Source organism: Cyprinus carpio, chromosome B10 (genome assembly GCF_018340385.1).
Source record: "Cyprinus carpio isolate SPL01 chromosome B10, ASM1834038v1, whole genome shotgun sequence".
Classification (NCBI taxonomy): domain Eukaryota; kingdom Metazoa; phylum Chordata; class Actinopteri; order Cypriniformes; family Cyprinidae; genus Cyprinus; species Cyprinus carpio.
In genome coordinates this window covers 5,490,296-5,507,559 of record NC_056606.1, presented here as the reverse complement: position 1 = coordinate 5,507,559, position 17,264 = coordinate 5,490,296, and the positions used below count along the sequence as shown (strand labels likewise).

General features: G+C 34.2%; 1 protein-coding gene across 7 annotated transcripts in view; it reads left to right on the top strand.

Annotated features, from left to right (window-relative positions):
• The first annotated feature begins 1,441 nt into the window (after positions 1 to 1,441).
• The window catches only part of tjp2a (tight junction protein 2a (zona occludens 2)), a 28,120-nt gene continuing 12,297 nt past the window's right edge, over positions 1,442 to 17,264 (top strand). Inside the window, exons 1-5 of one of the 7 annotated variants that reach the window (XM_042732208.1) lie at positions 1,487 to 1,625; positions 9,631 to 9,754; positions 15,937 to 15,990; positions 16,274 to 16,398; positions 17,085 to 17,187. In XM_042732208.1, coding sequence (XP_042588142.1) covers positions 15,946 to 15,990; positions 16,274 to 16,398; positions 17,085 to 17,187 — 273 coding nt within the window. In that variant the 5' untranslated portion in view covers positions 1,487 to 1,625; positions 9,631 to 9,754; positions 15,937 to 15,945. Of the gene's footprint in view, positions 1,626 to 9,630; positions 9,755 to 10,478; positions 10,673 to 12,646; positions 13,685 to 15,936; positions 15,991 to 16,273; positions 16,399 to 17,084; positions 17,188 to 17,264 lie in introns of those variants that run through there. The other 6 variants (XM_042732209.1, XM_042732210.1, XM_042732205.1 and 3 more) reach the window with 6 other exon arrangements.

Sequence of the window (17,264 nt, the reverse complement as noted above, 5' to 3'; positions counted from 1 at the left end):
TGCATCTTCACAAGAACTTCTCCACTTTTTCTGTTGTACACCAGCATCTGGTGAATAGATAGCAAGCATGTGCCTAAAGAGCTGCAAAAGTATTAAAACATCAGTTATTTTATTTTAAGCTATTATAATGATTATTCATGGTTATAACAAAATTAAAGATAGCAGTGCTCTTCATCTGTTAGTGAAAAATAATAGTGCATGCTATAATGAATGCTATAGTGTTTTCATGTAGTCGCATACAGTCCACTAGGGGGGGTGTTGGTGCTGTTTGTCTCAGTAAGACATATGATCTTTTGATTATGAGTTGTAGCATTTGATTTTTTTAAATATAGTAATGTAAAGACGTGGCTTTCTTCAAATCAATATATTATCTCAATTATATATTGTATTATATATTAAAATTTGTATTACTAGGAGATAAAGGCCCTTTTAAAGGATAATTTACATATTTTTAGTCTCAAACCGAATATATACAGTATATATCTATATATATATATATATATATATATATATATATATATATATATATATATATATATATATATTAGTGCTGTCAAATGATTAATCGCATCCAAAATAAAGGTTTTTGTTTACATAATATTTGTGTGTGTGTTGTGTATATTTAATATGTATATATAAACAGACACATACAGCATATATTTTGAAAATATTTACATGTATATATTTCTATTCATATAATTTATATCATATATAAATATATTTAATATATAAATGTAACATTATTCTAAAATATAAACATGTGTGTATTTATATATACATAATAAATATACACAGTACACACAAATATATTATGTAAACAATTTTATTTTTTATTTTTTTGATGCGATTAATCATTTGACAGCACTATATATATATATATATATATATATATATATATATATATTACAATAAGAATGTTAATTCAAGCAACACAACGCGTGTGGATTTTAAAATAAGTTTTTATGATTAAAAAACATTTAAAATAAATCAAATAGGCCTAAAGCTAAATATCACCAAATGAATATAATTTGATAAGATATTTTGAGTGATTTTAACTATATAGTTATTAAAAATGACCTCTTTAGCACAGTTTTTATTTCAAATCACTTTAAGCATTTCTTAACTTCTGAATTATTCACAACTATTACATCATTGCTGCAGGGAATATAATTAACTTCATAAATCATCTTTAAAAACATTTATAAATGTAATTTTATTATTTTTTATTATTATTATTATTATTATTATTATTATTATTATTATTATTATTATTATTATTATTATCGTCTATCCTGACCCTTATGGTAACAATATTTCCTACACGATTGACTACTACATTTCAGAACGAAGAAAGCATCTAGTCACGACACAAAGCTTTAAATCATCAGACTTTAAAGATTGATTGAATCCGCTGCTCAGGTATGGACGCGGTCACGTGGTTTGGGAACGCGCCGCTGGACTCACCTGCGCGCTCGTGGACACGCCCATACCTGGAAGATTCAGGAAATCTGGGATTGTACACAGAATTGGGCAGCTCTGTCTTTCTGTTTAAGTGTCCAGTCACATATATCTCACACCGAGCCCCGCTTGTGTCTGTCAGAGTTCATGGATCTGCTCCTCTGAAGGTACGTGCTTTCACTCTGGAGGAGTTTGTTGTTTTTGTCGCGTTTCTCTGTTGGCTGGTTTCGGTGTCTATTGTTTTGGGGAGGAGGCGGCTTCAATCTTGAGTAATGTCATATGAACATAAAACTGCTGCTTTTAGATAACGTACACGTTAATGTGAACTTTAGTACAGGCTTGTATTTGATTTCGTTTTGTCTTGTGAGAACTGGCAGCGTGTTTCAGGCCTCGGCTACATGTGTTCCCTGTCCTGTCCTGCGTGATTCTCACCAGACTTCAGTGAGTTTCCCCTCACGCGTGGTTTCAGAGCAATACGCTCCCATAACTACACTATTGCACACTTTTTCTTGGTTAACAAATCTATTTGATGATTAATCGATTGAATTTTTCAATTTTAAACAATTGAGAAACTTATAAAATGTCTATGAAAAATTATTCAAAAGGTGAGCTTCTAACTTTTAAATATCGCATAATTTTGATTAGGCCAGTTTTCTTAATAATAATAACAATAACTGCTTATATTTGACAATTTGAACTTGTCTGACAAAGCTAAACAAAATGTAGGTGGAAAACAAAAAACAAGAACGATTCTTAAAAAATGGTTTTGAATGAAGTCTCTTCATGGCTGTATTTATTTGATTAAAAGTACAGTAATATTTTGAAATATTATTACAATTTTAAACAACTCTGTTTTAATATATTTTTAAAATGCAATTGTATTGCTATGCAGCTGAATTTTCAGCATCATTACCCTTCAGTGTCACATGATCCTTCAGAAATCATTCTAATATTCTGATTTCTGATTATTATATCATATTTATTGAAAACGATTTGCGTTGTAAACCGTAATACACAACCATTCAAAAATTGTGGGGTAATTAAGATTTATAGTCTTACAAAAGATTTTTATTTCAAAGAATTTCTGTTTAATCAAAGAATCCTCAAAAAATGATAAGTTTACATAAAAATATTAAGCAGGAAAAATAATTTTCAACATTCATAATAATATAATAATATATTAAGTAACAATAAAAACTGATAAAATTAAGCACCAAATTAGCATAAAATAATTTTTACTGCATTTTTAATTAAAATAATGCTGCTTTGGTGAACAAAAGAGGAAAAAAACTGAACTGAACATGAGTAGTAAATGAAACCGTGTTATTCTGTGTTCAGTGTCACACCTCCAGTGTCTTACTGTCATTCGTCATGTCCAGGTGTGAAACGTGAGGGACTCATAGTTTTGGACAGTGACTCAGAGTCACTCACATGAGGGCAGCAGTGGTTAGAAAGGGACAAATAACCTTTTCAGTGCTGCTGTTCTGGAAAATAACCCCAGAGTAACACAACTAACCATAATAGAACTTTTCATGAATCAAAAGTAAAGATCCTTAAACTCTTAAAGCCATGATAAAAGTGCAATTTGTTCAGAGCATTTTGAAATAAACAGCTTTATATTATTACAGGTCTATACATATTTTTACTCTGTAATGCTGTCTGAGGTGTGATTGAAATATGAAATGATTTATTTGAGGATTGAATATACATCTGTCAGAGAATGGCAGTACATATGTGCATTGCATAATGTAGGCGTGATTCTGCATGAGCCGAACACATGAGAAAGACCCCGCTTACACTGCCACGCAGCGCTTACGTAAGGGCATTAAAGACTTGGACGATAGTTGAAATACATAAGAATAAGCAAATTAATTTACCAGTGAATTTCTGACATTTCTACAAGGTTTAAAACATGATGTTGTTGGCTTACATGTAACCTGAGCCCAGCAGAATCAATAGACTGAAAATAGTGCGGATCGCTTTTGTTACGTCTGGTTTGAGTTCATAATCCACTCGAGCTGACTTTAGGGATACGCTGTAAAATTCATTAGATGAGCATTCTTAGAAATATCTAAGTATATTCTGAAAAGCCTGGCAAACGTTTCTAGATATTAAGAATCTCATTATTTCATGGTGTTATTAATACTGGTGCATTTTGGTATCTTCTACAAAATAATGTTCTGGATCAGACTGGTTTGAATATGTTATTTGATGCGTCTGCCTTTCATATTATAGAAAAAAACTCTGATTCTGGTGCTATTCATTGTTCCTTGGGCGTATTACAGAATGTGTTCATGTTTGGACTGAGTCTGACGTGCCTGAGCAGCTTTTACTTTGTGTCAGAGTGGAGGACAAAGTTCATTTGTTCATGAAGGTCAACAGTCTGGAGGTAGCCTACACAATACAGTATCAGCAGGATACGAGTACTGGTGCATTTCTCAGTTATTATTAGTGGTGCTTGCTGAAGACTATTGTTCATATTGTGTTTTAAACAAACACGAAATCCTTAGTATTAAACCTTGGTGTGAAATTGTGCTGTATTAATGACACATTAAAGGCATAGTTCTACCAAAAATGAAAGTTTGGTTGTTATTTATTCACCCTCATGTTGTTCCAAAAACATGCATGACTTTCTTTCCTCTGTGGAGCATTAAAAAATATATTATTTATATTTTGAAGAATATTATTCAGTCAACAGTCACCAAAGTAAGATTATTGAGGAAAAGAACGAACTTTTTACTTCTGTAAGTGGCCTGACATATTACCAAAATTACTGTTGTTAAATGCACCTTTCATTGTGTTGTAGTGTGAAGTGGTTAGGCCAGCAGTGCTATTGTGTAAGTGCTATTATTATGTCTAATGTAAGTGTAATGAGAGCTGTACATGGGCTTGTCTCTACGAGTGAGGGCACAACACTGCTGACATCTGCAACAGGCTTCAGCACGTAATGCTGACTGTACCATTTATAATGTTGATTCAGCCGCCATTTGTGTTGATATCGGAAGGTGCTTTGATTCATGTTTGTTTACTCTGGTAGATTGCTATTACTTTTTTTAGTTTCCAGAAAAAGATAGCGTTTACAAAATGTGCAACTTGGTTTATGATCAAATTTAAGAAAATAAAGAAATCTTATTGTGGGTATAGTAGTTGACAGTCAAGTAAGGGATAATCAACGGCTAGCTGTGCATTAAATGATTTGGATGCACGACGTGGAGGCGAAGAACCACCCGACGCGTAGCCTCCGCGAAGTGCATTCAAATCGTTTAATGCACAGCTAGCCGTTGATTATCCCGCTTATACCATGGTCATTTGCCAGCATTCACATATTAAAGATGTTAATAATATTTGAGCGGCAATATTTGACCGGAACGATAAAAATGACGGTTACTTTCGTAAATTACAACTTGTTAGATGTTACTATGGTAACCACTGTTTATAAAGCGCATTAATATAGAACGTGATTAAACTGACCTGGAACTACCTGTGCAGTTAAATTAATTTTTTCAACAGCTGCCAGCCAATCAGAATCGAGTATTCAGACAGACCATCGCATAATGGTTAATCAATGCCACTATTTAGAGTGCAGTATATATATGTACAGCAGGCAACATTTGAAGTGGATAGAAACCTTTCATCAAAGTTATCCTAAAACCAAAATACCCATTCTTGTCTTAGGACAACTTTGATTAACTTTTTTGATCCACTTCAAATGTTGACTACTGTGTGTGTGTATATAAAAAAAAAAAAAATTATATATATATATATATATATATATACACAGTACAGGTCAAAAGTTTGGAAACATTCCTATTTTTAATGTTTTGAAAGAAGTTTCTTCTGCTCATCAAGCCTGTATTTATTTGATCAAAAATACAGAAAAAAAAAAATGTAATATTGTGATATATTATTACAATTTAAAATAATTGTTTTTAAATGTATTATACTTTAAATTATCATTATTTCTGTGATGCACAAGCTGAATTTTTAGGATCATTATCACATGATCCTTTAGAAATCATTCTAATATGATGATTCATTATCAAAGTTGGAAACAGTTCTGCTGCTTAATATTTTTTCAGAACATGTGATACTTTTTTAGGATACTTTGATGAATAAAAAGTAAAAAAAAAAAAGAAGCTATGTTTTTAAAATATAAATATTTTGTCATAACAATATACACTATTTGGGCAGTAATTTGGGGTCAGTAATTTTTTTTCTTCCTTTTTTAAAAATAAAATCAATACTTTTATTCAGCAAGGATGTGTTAAATTGATAAAAAGTGATAGTAAAGAAAATTTATATTATTAGAAAATATATATATATATTTTTTAATAAATGCAGTTCTTTTTAACCTTTTATTCATCAAATATATTAGACAGCAGAACTGTTTCCCAACACTCATATAAATCAGAATATTAGAATGATTTCTAAATGATCATGTGATAGACTGGATGTTACATGTGACACTGAAGGCTGGAGTAATGATGCTGAAAATTCAGCTTTGCATCACAAGGAATAAATTATTTTTTTTAAAGTATATTTCAAATAGAAAACTATTATTTTAAGTTGTAAAAATATTTCACAATATTACTGTTTTTTTCTGTATTTTGATCAAATAAATGCAGGCTTAATGAGCAGAAGAGAATTCTTTCAAAAACATTAAAAATAGTAATGTTTCCAAACTTTTGACCTGTACTGTCTATATATATATATATATATTCACATTATATTCATTTTTTTAAAAGAAATGTTATATATATATATATTTCCAGTTATATTTGCTTCTAGTATTAAGTAGCATTCTGAATATTGTTATGTGCTTTAATGTGTGTTTCACATTATATTCATTTTTTTAAAAGAAATGTTTATGTATTAGAAATATTAAATAATTATTAAACATCTAGAATCTAGTTTCCAGTGGCTTTTTGGTTTAAATAATGTTTTTTCTAAATTAAAAAAGCACCCTTTTATGTCGTCAAACAACTGAAATTTATTTTGCATACATAAGATATTTCAGCTGTATTGCCATTGCTATAAATAGCTATATTTCTAGATTAAATGTTATCCGCTTAAATTTTAGCATATTTTTGTTTCCACTCTTTTGCTGGCCTTCACTTGCCCATATGACGGCAGCTCAGGTCTTTTGCTGCTCGTCTGCCAGCACACAGTGACAGCACTGGTCTCTGAATAATCCTGTTTCTGCTCTGAGGTCTAACTGATGAATCAGAGTAGTGTTTGCAGTTGAGCGGACCAAAACGTGACCTGTCAGAAAATGCCTTAAGCATTTAATCAAACCATACGTTTGTAACCAAACCTAAAAATAGACGGTTTCATTTGCGGGGCTTTAGGTGATTTGGATGAGTGTGGAGGGGATTTTAGAGCAGCACAATCTCCTCCTGCCCATAATCCAGTGCCACTGGGTGGAGGAAAAGGCCTGGATGCCCGGTTACTCCATCACTGCACCAAAGTAACATCTCTAGGGTGGTCTGTTTGTGAACAGACACATCGTGTGCATATGTGTGCATGTATGCATGATAGTGGGCACAGGCTAAGCCAGCGGCGGCGGAGGGATTACAGAGAAACAGGCCATGATCTGTCATGGCTTAGTACCACAATTATCCCCCCTCACAGCATTTTCATTAGACTAATGTTTGAGATCTCCAGAATTATGTAAGAGTGACGCTCTGCCCAACGTGGTCGATGTTTTCCCTCTCTCTCTCTTTTCTCTCTCTTGTCCTACGAGGAGAACGAAATGGGCATCTATGAGGCTCCACAGAGCAGGACAGATTCACTACTGCAGATGATGGGTCTAATGGATAAATGAATTGTACTTAGCTTTGTCGTGAAGTAGTGATGTTACAGTTGGAAAACGGAGAGGTTAAGTGTCGCTGAGAGCCTCTGTAGATCTGTAGAAGAACCAGAGAACTTTTGAAATGAAGTACAAGAAATTCATCACCATCATGCAAGCGGCCGCCGGGATCGCGCCTCTCAACAAGCGCGAGCTGTTGCCACCCGGCCGGAGGTACTAGAGAGAAAAACCTGGAAATTAATGTTTGATATTGTTCGTGACAGGCGTAGCTGGTTTCATATTTTTGTTAACACTAAAGACCTAACTGGTGCAAAAGTATTTGAGTTTAACAATAGTAATGATCAGATGTGTTTAAGTATATATTGTTGCTCATTTCTACTAAATGATGTAATTGTTGTACTATAATTGTTACTCTGTGTGTGACATGGTGACCCTGGAAAGTATTTGAGTTTTTCAATAGTAACTGAGCAAATCAGTTTTGTTTAGCACAGAATTCTGGGAGGTGCTCGGTAAACCCCATGCTAAGTATTAAACTTTGATCGAAGCTCATCTTGAGTGATGCCTCAGATCGTGTAACTTCTTGTGACTGAACTTAGACATTTCATCCAGCAGATTATATAAAATAACAAAAAATTCCATATACAGTACAAACATTGAAAGGGACACTCAATATTGTCATCTACTTTACGTCATGCAATACATTTTGTGAATTATAATCAAGATCCAATAGCATATCATAATAAGATCGCGATCAGAAATGTACCAAACATGGGAAAGGTGCGCTAAAAACTAAAATGAGTAGTTTGAAATGCTACAAGTGAATTTGGGCATCACGATATTTAATTATGACGTGCAATATGTTGTATATTTATTATGGTATTTGCTGAAGATTACATTGAACTGTTCTGAAATTATTAGCGTTTTTAAAGATTCACTTTAAGGGTGTTTTTACATATTGCACACTTTTAATGAAACACAGTTCTGTTAAAGTAAATCAGAAAAGGAACCAGCTGTAATTGACCTTAAGTGCTTTTGATGTTCACAATTAAAAGGGAACTCGGTCAAACCACAAAAGGACCAAAACTGAAGGTTTGTTTGGGGGTCCTTTCTCTCCAGTTTCGGCACATAATCAATATGGGACTGGCATATTGCACATCCCTACTTATTCATACAAAGATTTAAAGTATGAATATAGCATTGTGAAATTGAGCCAATGTGTCTTACTAGTCACCAGAATACTATAGGCTGTGTCTGAATATCCCAGTTTCCCAACTATACAGTTGGCTAAAAGCAAAACATGTCCGAATTTATTGAATACATAGTGAAAAGTAGGCCACTGGAGAGGATTTATAAATGACAGACAAGCGACGCGACTCTATAGACCTATAGGTCACGTGATAACAACAACATGGGGGATGTAGTACAACAGAATTACATTCATACTACACATTCATACTACAGAACATATTTTTTAACAGTTGTGAAGTACTTTAAACGAGTACCTACTGAGAGTGTTTCAGACGCAGTCAGAGGCTGGATCTTTTGATCTGGTCTTTAAAAGCAGTGTGCCTTTCAAAAGGGACACTTTTGTACTTTATTTACCCCTAAACGGGAATATATTAGTACAGTAAAAGCACCAAAAGTGTACAAATCAGTACCTAAATAGTGCAGCGCATATTAGTACCTTCTGAAAGAGTACCACCCCAGTGACAGCTCCTGGTTTTGTTTTTCTGAGAGTGTATTTGTGAGGCCCTCTGACGTATCTAGGCTCAAGACTATCAATGAAAAGTTAGGCCGACTCAGACATCAGTGGCAAGTTTTTCAGTTTCTTGAACCTGAGGACTCCTATTACTGAAACAATAGTTCATTCCTTCTGGCTACTGTGCAGGCAAAGACCTCATGAACACATCTGAGCAGTTATGCTAAACAGCACAGTTAATAATTGCAGTTTTCTTGCAAAGAAGATCAAGTGTACTCTATTCAGAGCAGGTGCTTACACTTGTTTTGTGAATATAATACAGTTTCTTTATGTACTCAAAGCACTATTGTTAAGCTAAGTTCTGTATTTTCTTGTCAGACTAAGCTACAACAAAACATACTGCATGATCAGGAGTTACTGCAGGGTTAGACAATTTATTTACATGCACACACACTAACATTTAGCTATTAACAGATCAACCTGAGTACTGTGTATACTGACTTGTGGTTATGTGTTTAGGACTCGGGCTGTGTGAGAAATAATGGATCGTGCTCAGTTTTACTCTGAAAATATCTCTAGATGTAGCTGATTTTACAGTGACTAACATTTGTTGTTGTTGTTGAGTCTGTGATCAGTGTTATTAACTAAAAATGTATTTTTACAGTGACCAGTCCAACCAGATAGAGTTATTCCGGTCACGGCGTTCCAAAAGGTTTTCCTTGTCCCACGAAGCTCAGTATTTGTGTCTGCAACGCCTCTCTGCTCCCAGCTACCCAGCCCTTTTACAGGTACTACACACACAAATTCTCATGAAAACATATAGTGATTATTATTCTTCATCTTGCCCATGTTGACATGTATTTTGTAGGCTATTGTAGGTGTTTAAATATACAAATGCACCAAGCTTAAAAAATATATTTTTAAAATTGTTTACATAATGGTATTTTTTATAATTATTATTATTATTATATATAGAATATTTATTTATCTTTTAATTGTTAATCTTATACAATATTTTTATCTGAATTATTTTTCCAAAATATAAAATTTTGTTCAGAAAAGCTCTGGTAGTTATGACCTTATATCTCCAAGTAAAACTAATCCCTTCCGAGCAGAAAATACACTGCAGTCCTGCAGTGGGGAAGATTTGACTTATGAATATTAATTACGTACGTTACGTGTCTGGAAGCTTCAGTAAGGTTGCTAAGCAATGCCAGCGCGTCCTAATTGATATTCATGAGCTAAGACGGTGCGCAAATACAGTCGATAGATTTGGAACAGTCCATGATTGTGCCTCATAGGGTACGCTGTGAAAGAAATACAGCATTGCTCGTTGTTTAATTCATCAAATCATGTCTAACCATCTATAGCGGAAGGTAAATCCAGTTTAATGTGAATACATGAGTATTAATCGCACATTCAGTAGAGGTTAAAGATCATTGGATCTCATTACCTCCCCCAGTGATGTATTGGTACGGTCGGGGTTTACGCTACAACGGTTCAAACGTTTAGGCGCTCGTGTTGTCGCTATTCAGACGTTTCGGAGTTACTACCCATGCGTTTAATTCACTCACCATGAAATATTAAACTATTTATTTCAAGTAAACATCTTTATTTTACAGTTTAGTGCAGTTTGCGAGATGCCCGTAGTCGTGGAGAGGCGGCTCTTTCTGAGTAACGTTAGAAATGTTAAGGACAATTATCACGTGAGTAACTTACTGTTAGTACTCGTTCAGTTCACAGAGAGTAACGTTACACTTGAACGAAGTCTGTTTTCTGAGGTACAAACTTGTTTCTGTTACTGTCCACCTTACAAGGACAACCACCTGCTTCCTAAAATACCAAACAATGTATCTAAACGTCGATATAACACGATACGTTATATAAACCAGATCATAAGCGCAACTGTTTCCCATCGCAAGCGACATTTAACGAATTAATTATAACGTTACTTTCAAATGTTTAAACCGACTAACGTTAGTTACTTATGTTCGTAAGTACATACTGGAGGATTTTTTTAATTAATGTTTTGTTTAAAAGGATAGCACAAGCAGTTTTAGGGAACATAAGCTTCTGGAAAGCTAACGTGTGTGTTTATTAATTATTTAATGTTGTTTATAGTCATTATGAAAACATTTAAGTTTCACCAGCAGAGGGACCACCTCACCAGTCTTACATTAACATCATAATCTGTCACAACCCACAACACTTCATTATACGGAATTATTGTAGCTGCTAATGCGTCTGAAATTGTCCATTAGTCTTTCTGATTTTACACCAAACCGAACAAATCCCTCTGGCGAGCAGCTCAGAAGAGCTCGGTTTTTCCCTTCCCCTTCTGTGTTCTTTACCCAAACCTGGATTGGATTTATGCTGTTTGCATAATGTGCATCATGCAGTAAGTCTCACATGCATCATCTGAAATGAGACTTTCACACGTTTCACTAGAAGCATATATGTTGGGGCCTGGATTGACTGATTTCAGTCTTTTTGAGGGACACAGACAGCTAAAGCTGCTTATCTATAATGCAGAGGGAATTCAGTCTGCTGCTGTCGTCTGCACTCATTGTGCTTACTCTGTCTAACAGCAGACCGCATACAGTTCAGTATGTTTTCTGACGGCTCAGCAATGGTATACCTTGCTTGATTGAACTGCAAAGGCTTTAAATTTTAAGCTACAGTGTCTATAATAGTATGCACCATATTGAATTATTTAGAATATGCATGTAAATTGAAGATTTTTGCTTCTGTTGTTTTTTATTCTTGCTGCACAGAAATGTCCTGCCAGTATGATGCCGTCAAATCCATGCTTACCTGTAAGAAGTGTTTAGTATCACAGCTCATAAGACCAGGCAGGCAGTGTTTCTCTAAACTGTTGACTTGCGCTGTATTGGACTTGTGTAATTATTCAAAGTTCACACTGGCTGACTTTATTTTGTATTTCTGTGAGCTGGAGAGAACTTGTTAGTGTCAAAGCAGTTGTTTAGTGTCCATTTCTCATTTAATTTACCAAATGAGTTCAGAAGAAGTTAGTTTTTGAGTTTTTGTTAATTAGAAATTCCATTCCATCATCATCATCATCATTTCGTAATGTAACCACATGTAATTTATTTAATGCAGTGATTTTTTTTTTATCTATTTACTTTTAAATTTATTTTATGCTTTTATGCCAAGTTCAAGTTTTTAGATTATGCTTAAAGATAGGTGACGATTGATTGGATCATTAAGTATACACTACCATTTAAAAGTCTGGGGTCAGTTTTTTTTTTTAAATATATATATATATATATATATACTTAATATACTATAGTATAGAAATTAGTAATGAAAAATGTTAAAAAATACATGGTTTCCGCAAACAATATGAAGCAGCACAACTGTTCCCAACATTGACAATAATAATCAGAAATGTTTATTGAGCAGCAAATTAGTATATCAGAATGATTTCTGAAGGATCATATGACACTGAAGACTGGAGTAATGATGCTGAAAATTCAGCTTTAATCACAGAATAATTTACTTTTTAAAAATATATTATTGTATTTTTAATCAAATAAATGCATCCTCAGTGAGCGGATAAGAGACTTTAAAAAAATCCCACTGACCCCAAACTTATGAAGGTAGTGTACAGTGCCAATCAAAACTCAGTTATTCTGGATTGTTTCTTAATTGTCTGGATACTTGATACATACATAATGTAATGCATCTACAAAACTATTTTCAAGCATTTAAGAAGAAGCCATTAAGGTAAAATTGTCAGTTTTCTCCAAATGTTTTGGTTGGTACTGTTTCAGGGCAGTTGAATGAGAATTGAATGAATGCCCGTCAGAAGAGCACAGGAAACCGAACTGAATCACATTCACACATCTCAGGTCCCTTACGAGGTTGTCTCAGTCAGTCTGTTGTTGTGGTGTTGGACTGAGAGCTCAGAGACCTGCTGTTGTACAATTTAATCGTACAAGCTCAGTTACAGTGAGAAATCAATTCTTTGACATCGTTCATCAGTAATCTGTTCTGGTTATCACAGTAAAGAGAATTGAGGACAGCTCATGTGCCACACGTTAATCCTGTCATAGATGAGATTTGAGGCTGAGTTAGAAAGCCGTTATAGATCAGAGAACTTTATGATGTTTAGTTGACTAAAATAGCACTATTATAGTAAGGCATTTAATTCTATGTGGCTTTCGCAAATGAGAAAATAATGGCGCTTAGGTGCTTCAAACCCGATAATCCTTCTAAATTGTAATTAAAAAGTGATGAAATCACTGCTCATCTACCAGTCCCTATTGCACGTTCAAAAGCTCATCTTGCAGAAAGAAATCCCAATCCAAAAGCATCGGCGTTTCGAAAGTGGCACTTGCCTTCTGTAAGCCGCGAAGAGCTTTTAATGTCAACCCAGACAGAGGCGTATCGTTTGATGAATTGAAATGAAATTTTAATTTAATAGCTCAGCAGTAGACAGCGTCTGGCCTGGACCAATTTTTTTTTTTTTGCGTCGTGGCTGCCGTGGGTCGCTGTGGACAGTGGGATTTGCGCAGAATGTAGGCCAGCGGCATCAGTCTTACGTCAAAGGCAGACAGATTCATTGTGCCGAGGGGTGATGCGCTTTGGCCCAGAGACTCTGTGTTCACGGGAGAGGTGACAACATGAAGACGGTCTTCTCGCTGCACAGGAAATGGGCGCACACCATCAAGGCCATTCGCATCCTCCAGGGCATCGTAAGCATGCTTTCTGCTCTTTCCCTTTACAACTTCACCTGTTAATGTCTTACACAGTTTGGGTGAAGTGTATCATTTTATGGCATAGTGTTTGGTAGGAGTGTATAGGAAGGAAATTCTTTAGGGATTCTTTACTAAACAGTGCAATGCATCATGGCATGGTGTAATGTTTCATAATTATTGGTAAAACAAATATATACGAATTATTACGTTTCTTGATTCGTTGGACTTTTATTTTCATTATGATACATTGCAATACACATTTTTGTTGCAGTACATACACTGATGCATGTTATAATTTGATGTAGAAATTCGTTTGAGATTGCAAAGGTTTAGGAATAGGTTGAAAAGTTTTTGCCAAGTTTATGACGCTGTGATGAATAGGTGGTGATATAGTTTGATTTCTGAGTAGATGTTACTTCTTTTTTTAGACCGGCATTAGAATCAGTGATGAGAGTGATTAAAGGGATACTCCAACCCAAAATAAAAATTTTGTCATTGATCACTTACCCCCATGTCGTTCCAAACCTGTTAAAGCTTTATTCGTCTTCAGAACACAATTTAAGATATTTTGGATGAAAACCGGGAGGCTTGTGACTGTCATTGCGATGTCTTTCGTACTTTTCTGGACCTTGACAGTGTAAGTTACTTGGCAGTCTACTATGGGACAGTCACAGACCTCCTGGTTTTCATCCAAAATATCTTAAATTGTGTTCCGAAAACAAACAAAGCTTTTACGGGTTTGGAACGACATGGGAGTAAGTGATTAATGACAAAACTTTCATTTTGGGTTGGAGTATCCCTTTAATCACTTAAGCACCTGTGTTGTTTTACAAAAATGCTTTTGAAGTTTAACATTTGCTCAGTGTGCTTTTTCTGTTCATATTTTTAGTTTATGGTGGCAACAAGTGGAACATGTTTCCAAACTTTTTCCCGTGGCTGATTTTATCCCCAACACTTTTCGATGTAGTTCACACAGCAAATATTTATCAAATCATTTTACATTTTCAAGCTGAATTTTCATTTAATTAATGTGTGCTAAAATAAGTGGTGATACAGTGCTGGATTTTGTTATATTTGTTTTGTTGTTGTAGTTGTCCATTCTCAGTTTTCCATAATTGCAATTTTGGTTTATTCATAAAAAGTAGTGATGTCATATGATTAATCACGATTAATCAGATCTGAAATAAAAGGTTTTGTTTACATAAAAAAAAATACACACACATGTATACAGCACTAATAAAAAGTATATAATATATATATATATAAGGTCATGTTTGACATTCAATCCACTGACCTAAAATGCATATATATATATATATATATATATATATATATATATATATATATATATATATATATATATATATATATTACTTTAATATGCAAGTAGGGCAGTATAGAACCCAATATCCCATGCTTTCCACCTACAAACATTAACACTAAATCAACTTAACTAAAAACATAAAAAAAACCTAATAAAAATGCTTAAATTGTTTAGTGAGAATCAGATCAGTAAAGTATTGTACACTGAATTACTTTTTTGTCAGTAAACTTGAAGTTGTTGCTTAAATGAACTTTGAAAATTGTAAAAGATCATAATAGATTATTTGCATATAACCTCAAAAGCTAAGCCTTTTCATTTTCATTTGAAGGAAAACCAACACATTGAAGTCATTTATACATGAAATGCTAAAAGGCATCGGTTGTGGATTCTGGGTTGAGAATTATTTAGGGCAGTTCTGGGATTCATATTTGCCTGAGGAGATTAAAGAGCAGCAATCATAATCACCCAGCGTGCACACGGGCGGATGAAGAGGTAACTGGAGGTGTTTCGCGGCGCAGGACGTCACGTGGCTCTCAGACTGATGCTGAAGACTGTGTTTATAGTGTTTAACTCACTGACCAGGCTTCCTTTTAAAATAATTGCTTTCATATAATGCAGGCTTATTATTTTAAAGGGGCCATGCCATACATTTGTTAATCGTTTCAGTTTTTCCTAGCAGTCCACATATGATGCCATTTTCTTTCTTGTAGATCACTAATTATATCTGGTTGAATATATAGACATTTTTCAGATCTGTCATTGAGTAATCAGATGAGCTCATGTCAATGGGTTGGAAGAGAAACACTCATATACTTTTTCACTGTGGCAGCACCACGCTGCAGATTTTGCTCAGATCACTGATATCTGCTGTAACTTGACTCTGTCCATCAGTGTCCTACATGTAAGCCTGTTCATACTGTTTCAGAACCCAGTCATGGAGGAGACGGTGTGGGAGCAGTACACTGTGACCCTACAGCGGGTGAGTACTTCACCCTGTGATTATTTGGAGAGTTTATTGGTTTCTCTTTAAAGACATTATTGCTTTATCCTCTTGGTGAACTTTATCATACATATATTTTTATTGTTTGTCTTGATGATATTACTGTTATATCCAAAATATCAGGAAAACGTAATTCCTGGGTTACTTGTTAATTAGTCATTCCTTCCTGTACATCTACATGAATTTAAAGTGATTTATTGTTGTAAATGAATAACTATGGTTTCATGCGTAAAATAAAATGCATTCTGTGGTGTATAAATAGGATTCTAAGATGGGCTTTGGCATTGCTGTGTCTGGAGGGAGGGAAAACCCGAACGAAGAAAGTGGAGAAGGGTCAATTGTCGTATCCGATGTGCTGCAAGGGGGTCCTGCAGATGGCTTGCTGTTGTAAGCTCTGAAACAACATTTAACACATCCCACCCTTTTTTTTATAAGATTTGTAATCCTAAAGTGCTGTTTAAAGTAGAAAAGCTATTGTAGGATTGTCACGAAACCAACATTTTTGAAGTAAAAAATGATTCTCAATACCCCCCCCCAAATACCCCCCCCCCCCAAAAAAAAAATTAATATGCTAATGAATCCAATAATTTTATTTGAAGAGATGCATGTATAAATACTACTAAATATAAATAAAATAATAATAAAAAATATAGAATTTTTTTTTTAGATAAATTAAAGTATATTCATTATATTGCTCTTGTATGGTTATATTATACATTAAAATCTAAACATTTAAAACTGACCAAAGAAAAGTGAATACAAATATTAACAACAAATTAAAACAATGGCATGTATCCCTCAAATTTTTCACACAGTAAAGAGTCTGTAATAAAGATGCAAGAAAGTAGTTATAAGCAATTGAATTTATTTTTGATAATCAGGTTTATTTTTTTTTTTTTTTTTTTTATTTAATTGCATTGCATTTTATTTGTTGCCTGCCAACACTATTATTCAAGATTTTATTTGTTTTATTTATGCTGGTTCTTTTGACATTTCTAAACTGTTGGAAGGATTTGAAGTCCCTTTCTGACATGTAGAGACATTTCCTAACCGTGTTTCATGCTGTTGTTCAGTGAAAATGACAGAGTGATCCAGGTCAACCATGTGCCCATGGACGGTGTCCAACACGCCTTTGCAGTGCAAACTCTCCGCAAATGCGGCAAAGTAGCCAAAATCGTGAGTGTAACCTTTTGAATTATTTGTCATTTCAGTTATAACTTTATTGACCATGTTTGTCGATCGCTGGCAGTTGA